Source organism: Podarcis muralis, chromosome 4 (genome assembly GCF_964188315.1).
Source record: "Podarcis muralis chromosome 4, rPodMur119.hap1.1, whole genome shotgun sequence".
NCBI lineage: Eukaryota > Metazoa > Chordata > Lepidosauria > Squamata > Lacertidae > Podarcis > Podarcis muralis.
This window is the reverse complement of record NC_135658.1, coordinates 7,291,553-7,311,528: the sequence shown is the minus strand read 5'-3', so window position 1 is coordinate 7,311,528 and position 19,976 is coordinate 7,291,553. Positions and strand designations below refer to the sequence as shown.

At 45.5% G+C, this 19,976-nt stretch overlaps 1 protein-coding gene and 1 long non-coding RNA gene across 3 annotated transcripts in view; one reads left to right on the top strand and one right to left on the bottom strand.

The window, feature by feature from the left end:
• PGM2L1 (phosphoglucomutase 2 like 1) overlaps positions 1–12,508 on the top strand; it is a 45,065-nt gene extending 32,557 nt beyond the window's left edge. Inside the window, exons 9-14 of the mRNA XM_028725816.2 lie at positions 1,053–1,233; positions 2,585–2,678; positions 3,128–3,257; positions 3,892–4,081; positions 5,716–5,849; positions 7,106–12,508. Of these exons, the coding sequence (XP_028581649.2) occupies positions 1,053–1,233; positions 2,585–2,678; positions 3,128–3,257; positions 3,892–4,081; positions 5,716–5,849; positions 7,106–7,208 (832 nt within the window). The 3' untranslated portion in view covers positions 7,209–12,508. The remainder of the gene's footprint in view (positions 1–1,052; positions 1,234–2,584; positions 2,679–3,127; positions 3,258–3,891; positions 4,082–5,715; positions 5,850–7,105) is intronic.
• A 2,041-nt stretch (positions 12,509–14,549) lies between these two features.
• LOC114595519 (uncharacterized) overlaps positions 14,550–19,976 on the bottom strand; it is a 128,508-nt gene continuing 123,081 nt past the window's right edge. For both annotated transcript variants that reach the window (XR_013392750.1, XR_003706292.2), the window contains exons 2-3: positions 17,912–18,012; positions 14,550–16,260 (exon numbers count right to left, since the gene is read on the bottom strand). This is a non-coding gene — a long non-coding RNA (uncharacterized LOC114595519). The remainder of the gene's footprint in view (positions 16,261–17,911; positions 18,013–19,976) is intronic.

Genomic DNA, 19,976 nt, shown 5'->3' with positions numbered 1-19,976 from the left:
GCACTTCTTTTTTGTAGTTGTTAAAAAGTGTGGCACTTCAACAACTTTATGGTGAGTACAGGCACCTATTTTTCTAGAAAAAAAGCACTGGCAAGGATGCTCCCAGTTTGGGAGCAGGGAGTGCTTAGGGAAATGCCCAAAGGTTCCAGTGTGCCTATAAGTAGCAAAAATTGCATAAAAATGTAGAGCTGTTCTTGTTCTCTCTGTCCTGGCCCATCTCATTTCCCCTTTGCTACCAGCTTGTTCTCCCCGATATCGCCCTCTCTTCCTTCCTTTACTCCTCTTGTTTCCTTCTCCATAAACCTTCCAACTGGAAGACTTTTCTGCCACAACTTATTCTTCTGAGTTCTCCTAGTACTCTCCCTGCCTCTCCTTCCGCCGCTAGTTCTCAGGCCACTTCCAAACAAGTCTGTGTTGAGGGATGGGTGATTCACATACCTGCAGGTTTTTTGCAGCATCCGCACATTGTTGTCACCATCAGGATTCCTACCCATATTCCCATATCCACCTATTGGGTTGTTTTTATTTTGATTATATATTATGATTATATCATGATCATGTTTTGATTATATATTTTGTGGTTTTGTATTTTGATTTTATTCTGTGAACTGTCCCGAGACCTGCGGGTATAGGGTGGTATATAAATTCAATTAAAAATAAATCTCAATTTACCCATCCTGTGAAAAATCCAAAAACTTTTTTTAAAAAAATCACCTGCTGGCAAAGTCTGAATTGTTTGAAAAATTAAGCCTCAACCTGAAAGTCCCTTGAGTGCCTTTCAAATGAATGAGTCCACAAGCCAGCCACAGTGAAATGAGTGCAGGGGAGGAGCTTCAGTCACCTGGGAAACTCTGCTTCCTGGACCGTTCTGAAAACGATGGGGTGCCATTTAAGAAGCCCTGCTGGTGGACAAGTCTCCTCTTCTGCACAGAAGAAACTTTTAAAGCAACCGTTGTGTTTGTGGTTGCGTTCCTCTGTGTTTTGGATTCTCGTGCGTATTCCTTTTGACCTCTGGTCCTCTCCTCCTCCTCCTCCTCCGCCTCCTCCTGCAGTGGCCGCTGGAAGGTCTTCACTGGCAATGAGCTGGCAGCGTTGTTTGGGTGGTGGATGTTTACTTGTTGGAAGGAGAATTGTTCCAAAGATGCCGACGTCAAGAATGTTTACATGCTGGCCACCACGGTCTCCTCTAAGATCCTGAAGGCCATTGCACAAAAAGAAGGATTTCACTTTGAAGTAAGAGCTGAATGGCGTTTAGGGTTGTGGTTTGGCTGAGTAAATCCCAGCCGTCTTTGAGCAGTAGTACCTCGGGTTATGAACTTAATTCGTTCCAGAGGTCCGTTCTTAATCCGAAACCGTTCTTAACCTGAGGTGCGCTTTCGCTAATGGGGCCTCCCGCTGCCGCCGCGCCGCCAGTGCACGATTTCCGTTCTCATCCTGGAGCAAAGTTTGCAACCCGAAGTGTTTGTAACCCGAGATACTACTGTACAGGGTGCATCTGACCATGGTGGGGTATGGAATATTACTACATTCATTATGAGCTGAAGGAGAGAACTGAAGCTGCTCTGGGAAGGAGCTCCAGGCAGAAGGGGAAACTTTTGAGCGTTTGGGGTGGAATTCAGAGGTCTTTTAAAAGGACACGCAAGATGTTAGAAGGAATGAAGCAGTGAGCACCCCCCCCCCCACTTATGCCTTTGACATGTAATAAGTTATACTCAGAGGGGACCCATTGAAATTAATGTAGAAGACTTAAGTTAGACCCATTTATTTCAATGGGTTTACTCTGAATAAAATTTTTGTGGGGGGAGTATCAAGTTGATCCAGATGGTGTGCAAATGTACAAATTTGGGTTCGGGCAGGATCTGTCTCTTGCTTCTTGCAGGCAATTTACCTAGCTCTGGTCAGCTTCAATGTGATATATAATGAATTTATAGAGTGCAATGTGACTAGATTGCAAGGGCTGAGATGATTAAAGCTGTAGAGAGAGCACTGACTCCTTTTCATTATTGCAACTCATACTGCCCTCTAGTGCCCCTTCTGGAGCACAGCTGTTGTGGCGTCTTTCTGAGAAAATCTGTTTTGTTTGTTAGGCCTTTCAAGCCTTCAGTTTCTGATTTGCAGCACTGTCCTTGTGTGCAGTTTAAACAGGGCAGACTATTATTCTAATGGTCAAAAGAAATTGTTTAGTTATGGTAGACTTTTGAGAAAAGGAAACTTGAGTCACGTCTTCCAGGACCGCTGATCTTGGGCCAGAGGACTGTTTTTAATTTGGGTACCATTCTACAATGTGCTGGCATATAAGAAGGAACTCTTTTTTGCCCATTTAGAGAGCAGAGGCAGTACACTTGGTTGGCTAGGGAGATCAGGAATGCTCCCTTAGGAGCCATGCTTAGGACTCTCTTCTGAGTCACCTTTTCCCAATCTTGGGTGACCCAGCTGCAATTCTAAGCCCACTCAGGGCTGCATACTTAAAAGAAAGTTGCTCTCAGAAGGCCTCCTAGAATGAGCAGCTTGGTGAATTTGCGTGCAGTTGGCATGTTCCATGAGAACGATCTGTATTAAGTGAAGGCACCTTCCTGTCTTTCAGGATACACTCCCTGGCTTCAAATCGATTGGCAGCAGAGTTAAAAACCTCCTGGACAGCGGCAAAGAAGTCCTTTTTGCCTTTGAAGAGTCCATTGGTAAGCACAGCAAGTGTTGGGTGCTATGCCAGGCAGAAGTAGGGGCCAGAACCAGAGCCCAGTCCTAGAATCTGGCCTCTCCCTTCAGGCTGTTGTTTCCCATCACTCCACTGCATGGTCTAACTCTCAAACTCTTTGTGTTTGGTTCTAGCATCATATAACCTTCTGAATAGATCCCTTGAATGCAGGGTGAATGATCACTTACCGCTTTGCCTCCACTTTGATGTAAAAAGGGACCTATTCTGTAACGACAAACTTGAACCCCCAGGCCTACCAACGTGAGCTGAGATTTCTGCGTATTAGATGCTCGGATGAGCTGGATAAGGAAATTTCTAGGAATCTACTCTTTGTGTTTGGTTCTGTTGTACAGAAATGTTAAGATGGTGGATTTAAGGCGACATGTGGATAAAATGAAACAAAATGCTGTTTTGCAAATTTTTGTTTTCCAGGCTTCATGTGTGGCACTTCCGTGCTGGACAAAGATGGCGTCAGCGCAGCTGTGGTGATCGCAGAAATGGCTGCTTATCTAGATACCAAGAGCCAAATGCTGGCATCCCAACTAACAGAAATATATAAAATGTAAGTTCTGTGCGTCATCATCGCTATTCTGATTTATTACCCGCCCTTCGCCTGAAGTCCCGGGCAGGTTACAACATTAAATCACAATGCCGAAGACAGTTAAAGCAACTTTCCATCACGGAAATTACTCATGGAGCTGGTTGCATCAATTCCAGCTGGTGAAAAATAAGTTTAGTCATTACTAGATCTGTAACTTAAAGCTTGATCTTGCTTTTCTCCTCCCCCACGTTGTTTCCTTGTGTGTTGTGCCTTTTTAGATTATAAGTGTGAGGTAGGGAGTGTCTTCTGGTACTGATTTTTGTAAGCCTTTCTGGGAGCCTTTTTGGCCAAAGGGTGACGTTAAAATGCTTTCAGTAAATAAATCTGAATGGAAAAGAGTAGGAATTGTCTTTCCTGTGTTTTTGCCTGTGAGATAACTCAGAAATGTTGGAAGTGGCTGAAGGGGTAGCATTCGAAAAAGAACTTCTGGCAGGGCCTAACTTTATCCCTTTTCTGTGCCACCATTTGTAGAGACATCATAGATACGTTTAGTGATATGAAGGACTCTGGTTTGTGCTTAGCTTTCCTTTCTTTTCCAGTGACTGAATTTAGAGATCTAGATTACCGTGGCTGACTATATATTGTTTTTGTGTAGGTATGGCTACCACATTTCAAAAACCTCGTATTTCCTGTGTTATGATCCTCCTACTATCAAAAGGATATTTGAAAGACTCCGAAACTTTACATCGCCTAATTCTTACCCAGCAGTTTGTGGCACTTTCAGTATATTGGACATCCGGGATGTGACCACTGGGTATGACAGCAGCCAGCCAAATAAGAAGTCGGTGAGTTGTGCGACTCTTGTTAGGAAGCTGTTGCAGATCATTCTCATAATAGCTTTAATCTGAACCCTTTTGCTTGCAACCCTTTGCAGAGTTTTCAAGTAACAGAGGTGTTGCTTGGAGGAAATCGGTAATTACGGTAGATTGTAGGCTTGGATGTTGAGAAGGAGAGGCGAGTACGTCATTTCAGTCTAGGCCAGTGTTTCCTAACCTTGGGGCTGCAGCTCTTTATGGACTACGACTCCCATCATCCCTAGCTAGCAAGACCAGTGTTAAGGGATGATGGGAATTGTAGTCCAAAAACAGTTGGAGACCCAAGTTGGGGACACACTGGCCTAGGTCCTGTCAGGCTGACCACCTCTCAGCAGGTGGGTTGCCACCTTAAAGGAGGAAACCCATAAAAGATCATATTGACATGCAGATACTTATGATGGTTCACATAAACTTCAGCTGCCTTATGTGTTGAGTTGTAGTTGAGCACAGTGCAGAGTTTTGTGTGCTTCGATCGCAAGCCTGCGTGTTAAAATTACATCCACATCCCATGTTCCCTCAACGAAAAGTAAACTCCGGTCAGGACTGAGTCTGGTTCAAAGATGAAGGTAAAGGTAAAGGTACCTCTGCCCGTACGGGCCAGTCTTGACAGACTCTGGGGTTGTGTGCCCATCTCACTTAAGAGGCCGGGGGCCAGCGCTGTCCGGAGACACTTCTGGGTCACGTGCCCAGCGTGACAAAGCTGCATCTGGCGAGCCAGAGCCGCACACGGAACGCCGTTTACCTTCCCGCCAGTAAGCGGTCCCTATTTATCTACTTGCACCCGGGGGTGCTTTCGAACTGCTAGGTTGGCAGGCGCTGGGACCGAGCAACGGGAGCGCACCCCGCCGCGGGGATTCGAACCGCCGACCTTTCGATCGGCAAGCCCTAGGCGCTGAGGCTTTTACCCACAGCGCCACCCACGTCCCAGTTATTCAAAGATACCTGACACCAAATTCTCAGAGCAGAATATGAAATTGTTAGCCTATATACAGAACAGCCTTCCCCAACCTGGTGCCCCCTAGATGATTTCAGCTACAACTTCCATGAGCCTCAGCCAATAGCCGATGCACTTTGAAGCATCTGGAGGGCACAAGGTTGCAAATGTAAATGTAAAACAGGCTAACTGGATTCAAAATCCTTTAAGAGGACTCTTCTTGCAGTGTTCAAATAATTTTTTCCTCCTGCCAGAACTGGCTGAGGAATTTACCATTCCTAACTTAAGAATCAAAGGAACCTCTCTATAAATAAACAGTAGTTGATGAATGCTGTTATATATACTTTGAACGAGGTCTAATTAGTTCATTGATGGGTTCATTTGCACAATTCTGTAACTTAAAATCTCAGAACAGCAACGAACATGTGCCAGATTTATTTGTACCATGCCATCAGTGCTTTAGAGAGTAAATTCAGGTCTACAGATACTATGACTATCACCATCATAATGCAGTGTTTTTAGTCTTTGGGTTGAAACTTGTCCACAAAACACTTAACTGGGAGCACTTGGTATTTAATTAGTGGGTGGGGAGAGGCTGCAGGAACCCCTACATCAATTCCACAATGATTTTTCTCCTGATATTCTGCTGCTCTTGTTGTTGTCGCTGCAGGTACTGCCTGTGAGTAAAAACAGTCAGATGATCACCTTCACCTTTCAGAATGGCTGTGTCGCCACCCTTCGGACAAGTGGAACTGAACCAAAGATAAAATATTATGCAGAGATGTGCGCACCACCGGAACAGAGGTGGGGAATTCTGTTTGTGCCATCACTCCCATGGGTTAGGTTTTTATGCTTGCAAGTGGTCCTGTGAACAATCTTGCCTGAACCAAGCACTTAGAGAGCAGGAGGTGTCTCTTTGTGGCTTGATCTGGACACATCGTTGCTGCCGAACGGCCAAGCTGCAGGGCAGCTAGTAGGGATTTTCATTTCCTTTTTCTTCTTTTATCCCACGCTTCCTCAAAGGAACTCAGGGCAACGTGCGTGGTCTCTTCTCTTCTCTCCCCCCAGTATCCTCACAACAACTCAGTGAGGCGGATTAAACTGAGGGAGAGAATGACTGGCCCAAGGTCACGTAGTGAAATTCATGGCTCTGGTATTTCTGTAATAATAATAATAATTTATTATTTGTACCCCACCCATCTGGCTGGGTGTCCCTAGCCACTCTGGGCGGCTTCCATAGAAACCAAAAAACACTAAAATATCATACATTAAAAACTTCCCTGAACAGGGCTGCCTTAAGATGTCTTCTGAATGTCAGGTAGTTGTTTATCGTTTTGACATCTGATGGGAGGGCGTTCCACAGGGCGGGCGCCACTGCCGAGAAGGCCCTCTGCCTGGTTCCCTGTAGCTTTGCTTCTCGCAATGAGGGAACTGCCAGAAGGCCCTCAGCGCTGGACCTCAGCATCCGGGCAGAACGATGGGGGTGGAGACGCTCCTTCAGGTATACTGGGCCGAGTCTAAGACCATCATCACAGTGGTCCCTTTCTCACGGACTACTCTCTCACATCTTGTAGCTGACGCAATAGTTGTTTGCCAGCTGAGACTGTGTCTCTCCTATTCAGCCCACCACTCATGGCATATAAGACATGTGCCTGAACTGACACTTTTTTTGCTGAAGCTAGTGGAAATGTACAAGCAGGAGAGACCCTTTGCCATTGGAGGCAGGCTGTGCAGTTGCCTTCCTAACTTCTCACTTGATCTCTGCAAGCCACTTATCTCTCCAGCCAGGCAGAGCGTGCATGGTCTTCTGAAAGCTAGAGCATGAAACTCTTAATCTCAGAGTTGTGGATTGGGCAAAAGATTTCTGCATTGCAGGGGTTTGGACTAGATGACCCTAGTCCCTTCCAACTCTATAGTTCTGTGATTCTATGACAGCAGAGTAGCTTTGGCATGAAGAAAATGAATGGAAGTCTGATAGAACGTTTCTTTTTAGAATGTGAGTTGGCATTTTGGATTGTGGAGGGGTATCTTAATAACCTCTGACTCCTCTTCCCTTTTAGCGACACGGTCTTCCTGGAAGAGGATCTACAGAACCTCATTGATGCCCTGATTGAGAATTTTCTGGAGCCTAGTAAGAATGGACTGATCTGGCGTTCGGTGTAGCCTTCCTCCTGCTGCTGCTGCTGCCATTGGCTGTGATAGCAGTCACTCCATGCACTGCGTAATGTGGAACAAAGGAACCAAGATGATAACTCCTGTTTGCATTTATATATATACTATATATATATATGAATGCCTCTGTGTGTGTGTGTTTTATATATAGATATATATGTTCCTTAGCCAGCATATTTATATGGAAGCAGTATCATTTTGTCAGCTTTCTTTCCAAAATGAGAAGCAGATTACCAGACAGCTTTGGGCTCCCACATGGATCCATCAAGCCGAAAGGAAAGGGCTGAGCAGTTTCTGGCAAATTTGCCAGGAGTGATTGGTGAAAGGGACTTCCTCTACCGCCGCACCTCAAAAACGAAATAAATGCTTTCCTGGCTGCCGCCTTGTAGTAAACCAGTGTTGGGTATCTGAAGTCTTCAACTTGCTCAGTCCCTTGGCAGCTGGCCTGGATGATCATATCGGGCTGGCAGAATGGCCCTGCTTCCTCGTAGCTGTTTTGAGTGTAGGTATCTTTACTGTACTGTTGAGTCTTACCTTTTTTTAAAAAATCAGTCTGTTCAGTAGAATTCAGTACTTCGGGTTTTCTAGTGCAGAAGTTGTTTAGAAGTCATAAAGGTTCCAGCTCTTTAAATCTCTTCTTTTGAAAGGTGCTCTTTGTGCATTGTATTCTTATCTGTCTGTGTATTTGCTGAAGTTTACTCGACAGTTAAGCAGTAGTGGCAAGCTATATCATATGAGGTGTAGCTATCTAGCCCTGGGGCCAAAGCATGTATGATGGACCACCTCATTCCTCTTTTGGCCCTCGGACTGCCTACTGGGCTTCTTGGAAGTTAGGAAGCAAGACAGAATGCAGACCTCTTGGCTCAAGGGGATACAAAATTGATCATTGCTGTGCCTGCTTTGCCTTCACCTGCCACCATTAGAAATCCTTCTAGTCTAGACATACCAGCTTTGCCCCTGCCACTATTTTAAAGTCGCAGTATCTTTAAAATAAACAACCTACATCAAATAAAGCAATATTCAATAATCCATCCAAATCTAAGAGTAAACAGTAAAGCATCAGCGAATAATAACTAAGCAGTTTGCACCTATCAGTTACAACAAAGAATTACTAATCTATAATCAATAAAGATAACACCAAATCGCAATGCGTAAAATACCACAAAGCCTACAAAACCATGTAAAAGGGTCAAATGGAGAAACAGAGACACACAACTAATATTTATTTTTTTTTTTTAATATCCCTGAACGCCTCTCTTCCCAGCTGGTTCTGCTGTTCTCAAAGTCATGGAAAGGCTCCCAGAGAGGGCTGGAGGGTGGGGCAAGACTTTTCCAACTGTTCCTTCCAAAACTGGCGAGGGCAAGGCCGAGCTTCTGGCTAGATTAAAAGCCCTTCTTGTGTTTCTTGATGTGAGAAAGTAGAGGTATACTGCCGGGGCCGCAACATATCTCTCATTGTCTGCAATTATATAATTGGGGGACCTCAAGCAGTCCTGTTGTCTCTCTGTATCCATGATTCTTTGCCTGACCACAGATCTTGCTTGACCCAGGCCCAAATGGAGCATTTGGTCATTGGAGCCTCCAAGCTGCAATGCGAAATGGTACAGCCCAGACACAGCTTTGCCACCTCAGAACTAGACATATTGCCACTTGGTTAAATTGATCAAGTATATATTTGAAAGAGGGAGAAGTCCCATCCGTTTCCCCATCTGGCACTACCAAAGTTTCCAAGCAGATTTTTTTCTTCTGGAAAAGCTGAGTTTCGGTAGCCCAGCTGATATAGCTTTGCCACTGTTGCTTGACTTTGTCCTCCTCTTTCTCCTTACTCCCTTTGTGAGTTGGATCTGATAAGGTGGTGCAGGTGACTTCTGTCCTGATGACCCAGCTTTAGGCCACAGGGACAAGAAACTCCATTTCTTGTACATCTGGGTTGGGGGTTTTGGGGGGAAAGAGGGGGATTGATGCCAACTGAAGCTTTTGCTCTGTGGCATAACAAAGTACCTCCGTGGTATCTGAATGTATGTGGACAGCAGGAACTTGCTTGTATTGCACGAGGCTTTTGGGGCAAAATCCACCAGGAACTCGTCCCGTGCGTATTCCTGTTGTGTTTTGCCATTGATTTACATGCAATATTTATTTATTATTTTTATTATTTAATGCTTAAATGCCTTCCAGGTTGTTCGTATATATCTGAGTGAAATGTATTGAATGCCAAAAAACCTTCCTTTTTATTTTATTTTTTACTCTTTGTTTTCTTTTTCATTTACTGTATATTTGAAAGTGCTGCAGCGTAGCGAGGAGAAATTACGAGGGGGCAATTAAAGCGACAGAGCTGCCCCAACCTACGTGCCAGAAGGCATCCAAAGACAGTGGGGGCAAATGTTTGCCTCGTGGGAGTTTTGTCATCCTTTAAGAATCCAATTCCCATCTCGTTAAAAGTGTTGCTGTTTGGAACAGAGAGAGCAGGCCTTAAGAGGCTCTTTCTGAATCCTTTGCTGATTTGGGGGGAAAGAACCCTCTTTCTCTGGTTTAGTTTGAACAAACATAAGTCATGGAAGAACAACGCAACATGTTTATTGACAAGTTTTCTACTTGTAGAGAGGATAGCAGAGGCGGCAGCCTAGGTCCTCCCTATTCACATGATGGGGTGAGTAGCTTAGGGATCACTATCGGATTGATTCTGTCCTGGGACAAGAGTTTAAGAGAGAGGGAGCATATACTCCCTACCCCCAAAATGTATGGGAAAGAGGGCTATGGCTCCAGTTTTGTTTAGTGTCCTGAGAAAGCTGACTTGTTAAGGATTTGATTATTTCTGCTGGAACCGCTGCTATCGGTGGTTTTTGTTTTTCCCCCCAATTGTTCACAAAGCTTGAAAATCCATCCTATTCCATTGGGGGAAGTTTCTTTTTCTTCTCTTCCCTGCTTTTCTTAACTGTGAAAGATCACCTCCTCCTCTTACCTCACCAATGAGCAACATGGAGGTCCTTTGGCCTTCTGCTCCCACCCTCCTTCCCTGTGGGGTTTCTCTTGACTGATGCCAGGAACATTTATAATGTGGCATGACAGGCAAAAGTATTTGAAACCACTTCAGAAACACACTGTGGTTTGTTTAAGATGCCTCTTCCCTTCTAAGATGTTGGTGTGGAGCGATATCACCAGGTTGTTGTATGATGATTTGTTAAGGTGGGGGGTGGTTTGTTGTTTTGCTCTTTCAAATCTTGAAATGATTTGCTGAAAGCACTTTCGTCTCCTGAAATTCTGTAGCATGGTCTCTGTGCATGTCTCCTCAGAAGTAAATCTCATTGAATACAGTGGGACTTACTCCAAGCTAAAAGAGTATAGGTTTGCAGCTTAAAATGCAGGCTTTGAAAAAGCAACACACACACACACACACACACACACACACACACACACACGAAGTTTGCTAGTTGAGAATATTTATAATTCACTTTGGCTACTTGGTTTACTTGAGCATGCTTTTGAGAAAAGGTCCCCTTTCCTATCCAATAAGAAAACGTCTTAATGGTCTTCATCGTCTTAATCGTCTGTTACGACAATAAATGGCAACCACTGTTTTGGGAATAGGTGAGGGAGAGAACAGACTTTCCCTTGCAATATCAACCTCAAAGGAAGAGCCTAAAATCTGGTCTCATTTTTATTATGGAGAAGACTCCCTTTCTGGTGCAGCCTTGCACTTGATGAATCACACCCCATAAAGAAGAAGCCCCGCACATGCAAGCACGATTTTTTCCATTATCAGCAGAGTCCAGTTCTATAGTGGGCTCTGTATACTTGGAGCTCCAAATCACACTCAGTAAGTTTTTAAGTCCTCATGCCAACAGAGTGTGTTGAAAGAACCTTTCGAAACTGGCAGGGCACATCCAGTTCCCTGCCTCAGTTTCTTCCAGCTCCTGCCACTCCCTGTGCCAGGTTTACAAGTCTCCTGCATGTCTTTCAGCCTTGACTGCTGCCTGAGCAGCTGTGATTTGCGCTGAGAGGGAGCCCAGCAACATCTTGGGGAGCTGAACTCTCCTAGGCCAAATAGGGAGAATCACTGCAATAATTGGTCAAGCGGAGATGAGTCTCTTTGACTGACACATTGGTTCTGGCGAATGGAGCTTCGTAGCTCACCTGTGCCTCACTGCATCCAATTTCATCTCACTTAAGGATGCTTTCAGGGCATGGGGAGTCATGCTCTGCAATGTGCGCTTGCGCAAACAAGCACTGGAGCTTGTGTAGAACTTAAGGCCATAAAGCATTCTGTTGATCAGTGTGAAGATAATTCAGTTTTTTGCAGGTGGGGCATGACCATTCATAGTCCATAGATGTTTGACTCAAAGCAAGACCTTCCTTCATAATTTTTGTTCAGTGTGTACTGAGACTTTTCAGAAATGTGTACCGCTTCTTCTGGGCTTTTTATTGCAGACAGCCCAAGTGCAGCAGGAATGCCAACTGAGATGAGACTCGGTTGGAATACTTGTTTGGCTGTCCCAACCCAGCAACATGCCAAGCTATAATGTGGCACCACCCTCTTCCTCTTTTCTCAAAGCTCCAAACTGTTGAGAGGCTTCAAGAATATATATATATATATATATATAGAGAGAGAGAGAGAGAGAGAGAGAGAGAGAGAGAGAGAGCGTGTTTTGCCCTTTATTGGAAATACACATCTTATGTGCCATAGTGAGAGACCTTGTGTGTTCCCTCTGGGACCTTGCAGCGTTATCTGCCACTCAAAAGCTGGAATGGTAGGAGTTGAGGGTGTGATTCTTACAACTGTTAAGATTCCATGTCTCTTCTTTTTGTTTTGTTCTGAAAGATGCGCATGTCCTAAGTTTACATAGGTGTACCCTTCCCACAAGACAGGGTGTGTGTAGTACAAAACACGGAGTACAAAAAGCAAAGCGAGGCTTCGCCCCTTACTGTGCCTGCCTTCGTTTGGTAGCCCCCTTAGCTTGGAAGGAGGTGATGCACTTAGCACCTGCCCAGCCCAACCTCCAGCTTCCTTTTTATGTATCCTACTTGACTTCATTTTCAGGACTGTTGCTTTAACCGGGGTAGTCACCATCTTGGACTGCCCTTCAACTGAATCTAAAGACTGGTACCAGGCAAGCTTTTCATTACCCTTCTTTCATTTCAGATGTGCTTTTCTGCCTAAGAGACAATGGGTGTATTATCAATATGGACTGAAAATTTGCACTTTGATTCTGTTGGAAGTATTTTTTTGTGTCTGGATTATGAAGTGGGTTTAGTTGAATAAAGTGTTAAGTTAATAAAACGTTCTCCTTGTAGAAGTGTTCTTCTGTGTCTTTGTTTCTCCAGCTTTTGAAAAGTGCTGCGGGGGGGGGGGGGGTCTTGGTGACCAGATAATTTCCTGGGCTCTCTGGACAGAGACTCAAATGCTTGTTTGTTTCTAATTAAAACCAAATTGTGAGGCAGATGAATTTTGTCTTCTGTGCTCTGTGTGTGGGGTTGCAGTCTAGATGCAGCCTTGCTTGTGGCTCCCTGATGGACCCAGGGAGGCAACAGGGCAGCCAGGGTTATATAAGTCTATCTCATATATTAGTTTCACCTTTTAAGTTGAATTATTAAAATAAATGAACTTTTCCACGATATTCTAATTTTCCGAGTTTCACCTGTATTATGTTCTGAAGAGGAAAGAAAAATCTGGGTCAGATGACACCACAAAACCCACCTTGGATGGCTTCAAGAGAGCACAGAAGCAGCCCCAAGCCAGGATGGATGGGCCTCCCCCTGGTTTGGACCCAATCCCTTGCCCCAGAGGACCTCCTTGGGCCCCACAGCCTCCTGGGCAGAGGTGGAAGGGCAGCATCAGGAAAGGGGGCAGGAAAGCCTCTGGCCTCATCATGCTACCCAGGGACACATACTGCATCATCTGTGTTGAAAGTTGTTTGGGGGTGTGCTCTCGGGAGTGATGGAAGCAACCAAAGAAATGAATACAGGAAGGAGAGCTACTTATTCTGAGGTAGGGGAATCTCTGCGCAAAGGCCAGCAGTTCAGAAATGTTGCTGGCCGGTACTTCCCCCAAGGGCGCAGCCTTGAAGGTCCTGCGGGAGGAAAGAGTGTCTCAGAGTCAGGGGCCAGTCTGGGCCAAAGCGGCCCCCACTGCCCCCACCACGGAGTCCCTGGCACTCCTGAACCATGAAGGCTGCAAGTTTTGGTCTTGGGCCAACCCCATCCTGCCTATTGAAGCAGACAGACAGGAACATCTTCCCAGAGCAGGGTCACCATTTGGAGTTTCCGCATTGGCCTAAAGGAAAGTCACTAAAGTTCTAGTGATTCTGCCAGTCTCTGCTTCCTGTCCCTGCGTTTGTAATATAAGGGGTCACAAGGTGGGTCTGCAATACGGGGGGTTTAGAAGTGCTGAAGTGGGACGCGGGTGGTGCTGTGGGTTAAACCACAGAGCCTAGGACTTGCCGATCAGAAGGTCGGCGGTTCGAATCCCCGTGACGGGGTGAGCTCCTGTTGCTTGGTCCCTGCTCCTGCCAACTTAGCAGTTCGAAAGCATGAAGTGCTAGTAGATAAATAAAAAGCCTATCAGAAGGTCAGCGGTTCGAATCCCTGCAACGGGATGAGCTCCTGCCAACCTAGCAGTTTGAAAGCATGTCAAAGTGCAAGTAGATCAATAGGTACCACTCTGGCGGGAAGGTAAACGGCGTTTCCGTGCGCTGCTCTGGTTCGCCAGAAGCGGCTTAGTCATGCTGGCTGTACGCCGGCTCCCTCGGCCAATAAAGCGAGATGAGCACCGCAACCCCAGAATCGGCCACAACTGGACCTAATGGTCAGGGGTCCCTTTACTTTTACCTAAGAAGTGCTGAAAAATAAGGGTTTTTTAATAATAATAAAAAATACCCCACAATCAGTTGTAACAATGGCAGATGACATATGGCATTCTAAAATCTGCATTTAGTTCGACAAGAGGGAAAACATATTTCCAAAACAATTACAGGGCAGGATTAATATAGGATCCAAGATCCCTCATTTTCACAGGCACCAGAGCTGCTGTTTCCGGGAGAAAACTCTAATACAGTGGTACCTCAGGCTACAGATGCTTCAGGTTACAGACTCCGCTAACCCAGAAATAGTACCTCAGGTTAAGAACTTTGCTTCAGGATGAGAACAGAAATCGTGCTCAGGAAGCAGGAGGCCCCATTAGCTAAAGTGGTGCTTCAGGTTAAGAACAGTTTCAGGTTAAGAACGGACCTCCGGAACGAAGTAAGTACTTAACCAGAGGTACCACTGCAAAAGAAAGGTCGCAGATCAAGACAAAGAAAGCTCCACCCCCAGATGCCTGGCCACGTCCTTCATTGATGTGGAGAATAAACTCTTTCTCCACGCTTGGAAAAGGCTGCTGCTCCACTTTGGGCTGGCCTGAAGCGTCCATCGGCCGGCCGGCTTTGGAGAGGAGGGCAGGCTAAAGGGCCTGAGCACTGAGCAAGTTGGGGGGCAGCCCACAAGGGCCAATTTCTGTTTTCTCCCCCCCCCCAATAATTTTTATTATTTTTTCCCAAATGTCGTAAACACAATAATAATATTATTCTCCTTTCAATCTATATCTTATCCGAATTAACTTCCCTCCACCCCTCTTCCGGCTTCTCCACATTGCTCTTACTTAAGCGTGATTACTATATATACATTCTATAAATGTCTATAATTCCTTTAAAAAAAATTGTATTATACTTTAGACATACATTCCTTATTATAGCATTACATCTTGTGGTCTAACCAAATGTTTACAATAAACGTTATGAGTTTTATTCCAGTCCTGTGAGTGTCTTCATTTATGTACAGTTTTCTATCTCTCTTTTTTTAAACAAAAATTTTATTAGTTTTTATAATATCAACAACAAACAAAACCACAAAACAAACAAAACATAACAAACATAAATCATAACCTTACTGAAAATAACAGTTATTTACTTTGTAAAACGACTTCCTCGTTTCCCCTTAGTTGAATTTCATTGCATATCCTTATAACGGTTTTCCAAATCCCAATTTTAATACCCTTTAAATTAAACATTAACATCTTTAAGTCTTCTCCTTCTTGTATTAGACATATTATTTTATCAGTTAACATAAATACAATCCTAAACCCATTAAGTATCTGGAAGCTATTTCCAATTATTTTAGCTTAACAAATTTAGCTAAATAATCATTAAATTTCTTCCATTCTTCATGGTGTTCCTCCTCCTTCTGGTCGCGGACTCTTCCGGTTAGATCTGCTAGCTCCATAAAATCCATCATCTTTATCTGCCATTCTTCTACTGTTGGTAATTCTTGAGTTTTCCACTTTTTAGCTAACAAAATACGAGCCGCAGTTGTGGCATACAAAAATAAATTAACATCTTTCTTGGGCAATTCCGAACCTGTTATTCCAAGAAGAAAGGCCTCTGGTTTCTTTATAAATGTATATTTCAACATTTTTTTCAGGTCTCTCCATGGTTTTAAGTTTCTGGTTTTAAGTTTTTGCAACTCATTACGAAACTTAAAACCATGGAGAGACCTGGTCTGAACAAAGACATTGGATTCTTATCTCATTATACATGACAAAGCCATTTTTCACCTTCTCACCCCTTGCTTTTTCCTGTAAGACCTACTGCAGTCGTTAAGAGCCGCCAACAGGCTCATCACAGCTATCTGCCAATCACCCATTCCCACCACCCTTCTGAGTAATACCCCTCCCCACCTTCTCACTATATAGAAGGATCTGGCAACTTCTGTTTCAGTGTATCTGAAGAAGTGTGCATGCACACGAAAGCTCATACCAAGAACTAACTTAGTTGGTCTTTAAGGTGCTACTGGAAGGAATTTTTTTTGTTTAGTGCATTTCCAACATGACTTCAAAAACGGGAGCCAAACGGGACAGGGGACTCCGTGTCCCAGAAATGGCAAAGTCCGTTGAGTAAGGGGGGGGGGGGCTAAAACCATTCCTGATGCCATCAGGACACTGACGCTGAGCAGCTGGAGGAGGGTGGCAGCATTGGGGGCTTCCAGAAGGAGACCCCACAGCAAGTGCTTGAAGTGCCTGTGGGAAAAGAGAGAAGGGAGTGCTGGGTTAAATTTTGCAAGTGTAATGTTATGGAAAATCTAGGTGTGAGGCTGCTCAGTCACCCAGCTCGTCGGGCAGAGCTCGCAGGTCCCTGCGGAATAAAAGAAGGAGTCCAGCGAACCGCAGCAAATAGCTGTAGACCAAAGTTTATTGCACAATAGGTTCAAAGAGCAAATTTGAACCCCGAGGATGGGGTGACAAAGACTTTTAAAACTTTCCCACCATATCCCAGAATACAGTTCGTACAGCATCATTGCTACATCATCGACATGTCACAAAAGGGGAGGGGTTAACCTTGGCAAACATGTCCAGACAAGTCCTTGGTACAAGATTAGCATAAGCAGACATGGCAGGGCAAGACTCGGGGATAAGATTAGCATGGACAAATATGTCTTAAGTACCCACCACCCAAGGGACACAGGTGGCGCTGTGGGTAAAAGCCTCAGCGCCTAGGGCTTGCCAATCAAAAGGTCGGCGGTTCGAATCCCCGTGGCGGGGTGCGCTCCCATTGCTTGGTCCCAATGCCTGCCAACCTAGCAGTTCGAAAGCACTCTTAAGTGCAAGCATAGGCGCCGACTCCATGGGGCCTGAGGGGGCTCGAGCCCCCTCAAAAAATTTTTTTGGGGGGCTCAGCCCCCCCAATAATCTCGGGCGCCCTTCCAGCAGAGCGCCGCCGCCGTCCCCCGCCTCCTCCCCACCTGCTCCCTCGCCAGCCAGCCAGCCAGCCGCGCGCCCTAGTCGGAGAGCCCCGGCCGTCCCCCGCGAGATTAGGGAATCCCCGGGGGCGGGGGCTCCTGCCTCGCTGCTTCGCAGCACCACCGCCACTGCCAAGGCACTGCCGGGGGGAATTTCCTTCCTCCTGGCCCCCGCGAGAACAGGGGAATCCCGACTGGCCACACCTCCCAGCCAGCCGATTGGCTGGCTGGGGGGCGTGGCTTGCCCTATTTAGGGCCGGAGCCACTTTATTTGCATATTCATGAGCTTATTTATTATTCATGAGCTTTCCCGGGCCCCCCCAATATTTTTTATAAGTCCGCGTCCCTGAGTGCAAGTAGATAAATAGGGACCGCTTACTGGCGGGAAGGTAAACGGCGTTTCCGTGTGCTGCGCTGGCTAGCCAGATGCAGCTTTGTCACGCTGGCCACGTGACCCGGAAGTGTCTCCGGACAGCGCTGGCCCCTGGCCTCTAGAGTGAGATGGGCGCACAACCCCAGAGTCTGTCAAGACTGGCCCGTACGGGCAGGGGTACCTTTACCTTTACCTTACCCACCACCCAAAAGTACAATAGAAGTTCCTTTGCATGTCTGGAGCCTGAGGCGAGTCAGGTGATGAGATTTGGCTTCCTTTGGCTAACAATGAGCCCAGCAATTGTCACCTCTGGGAACTTCCTGAAGTCCTTTTTCAAGGGGAAAATAGCTTTGGAATGGAGGAAACTGGCAAAGGAGATGATTTTATATTATTTTTAAAGCTAGGTAACTTCCCTGAGCTGTCAAGTTGAAAGGATACATTCAGGCATAATATTTGTAATATTTAACTTTAAAGATGTCCCCCCCCCCCCCCGGTAATTTCCGTAACTGTGTGAAGAAGAAAGAGCTGTAATGAAGGGAAGTCAAGACAGAGGACATACCTCTCTGTCGCCATCCTTTTCTGCGCCCCCAAGAACTGCCTCCATGGTCCTGTGCAGGATCACACTTCCCATATCGCAGCTGAAATTGGGGTCTCATGTTGCTGCAGAGATGAAGGGGAGAGGGTTAGACGCTGCCTCCTCCAAGTCTCCCATGCATCGGGTTTAGGGGGAGGGAGATGAAGGTATTAATTGAAACTGAAATTGTTAAAGATTGTACAGGACTGAGGAGATTTAAAATAAGGAATGAAAACAAGGGAAGAAACAGCAAGAAAGGTGTTGGAGAGAAGATCAGTGTAAATGAAAACAGGAGGCTTAAGGTTTTGTTATAAATGATTTTATTCTGGATCTGAAGTGCTTTGTTGTAAAGAATGTACATTATGTGAATATGTGAATATGTGAATATGGGCAGCAAACACCTTCCAGCAGCAATTCAAATATTTAATGCCAAAGTTGTCCCTAAATTATTATATGGCTGTGAAGTATGGACTACAGCAATATCAGGTAACTTGGATCGCCCACTTCATATGTTTCTGAGATCTCTTTCCGGCGTCCCGAGATGTGTCTCAGGTGCAGCCCTACGACTTGAGTTCGCCCAGCCCTCAATTGTAGAACGAGCATGGAGTCGAGCCATTTCCTATAGCTCCCACCTATTAGCATCGGATGCTCGAATTAGAGGTGGTTTTTCCAATCTGATCCTAAGAGATATTCATAATTCCCCCTGGAAAACTACAATTAACCTCAAACTCCGCTCTTTTCTCAATCTGAATTGCAAAACTGTTCTTAACTTAGAGTGTATCAGTCCGGCGGCCCTACCTCCAATTAAAAAGAAGCTACAGCAACTTGACTTCTCTAATACAGCTGCCCATGCAAGAGGGCCGTGTTCAGGCCTAGCCCTAGCTATTCCACCCCCTGAAGGGATCCCTCTATACTGCTTCACAATTTCTTCGGAGGCTAAGCGAAGGGCCTTTACCTGTGCCCGTCTCAACTGTTTTCCTACAGCAGTTCTGTCGGGTCGTTATTCCAGAGTTCCCATCGCAAATAGAACATGCACCTGTAATGACACGGCTCTGGAGACTATGGAACATGTAATGCTCTTCTGTCCCAACTGGACAGATGAAAGATCTCGGTTTTTAACTCCTCTCATGAACAAGCTTCATCTCCCAATCCAGCCCTGGATAGTGTCCCTTCTTTTGCAGGATTCTGATTGTTGGATTACCAAGATGGGAGCTAACTTCCTGCTCAGTGTGATGAAGAGGAAAGCGGCACTAACTTCTTCTTTAACACCACAGCTGCAGTCGATATGCCGCACAACCGAACAAAGTTCCAAGTAGCCTTATTATACAAGGATAATGGAGCTAGGACAAATCTGAGGAGCCGAAGGACCCTTTAATGATCCTCCGCCAGCCTCAGCAGTTTTTTGTCTTTCTGTTTTTGTACTATCTGTCACTCGATGTTTTAAATCCCCTGTCCCTTTTGTTATCCCCCCCTTTTTTCTTTTTCTTTTTTCCCTTTCTTTAAGTACTCGCCCAGGACGATATCTACCTTTATCTCCCCACCCCCATTTTATGTTGTTATTTCTATGTATATCATGCTATGGCCACACGGCTAACGCAATAAAATCTATTGATATGTGAATAAAACAATTAAACAAGAAGAAAAGAAATTGGGGTCTCATGATGCTGCAGAGATGAAGGGGAGAGGGTTAGACGCTGCCTCCTCTGAGTCTCCCTTGTCCCCTTCTCCTTCCTGCTTGCTCTTCCCCACCCAGAGCTCCCCCTGGAGTTCTGCCCCCCACCCTGTCCATCCCAAAGACCCCATTCACCTCAGCTGGAGGAGGACCTCCAAGGCCAGGGTCAGGGTCAGGGATTGATCCCTGAAGCACTCAAAGTGCCCCAAGATGTCCTGGAAGAGAGCAGAGGAGGAAAGTGTGATAGGAATTTTGAGGTCTTAGATATATGGTAATGTTCATAAGCGTACCAACCAAGCATGTACATAGATCAGCACAGGAAGACCGACCTGGAACCATTTTGACTCCTAAACTGAGCAAATGTTTTCTCTGCAAGGT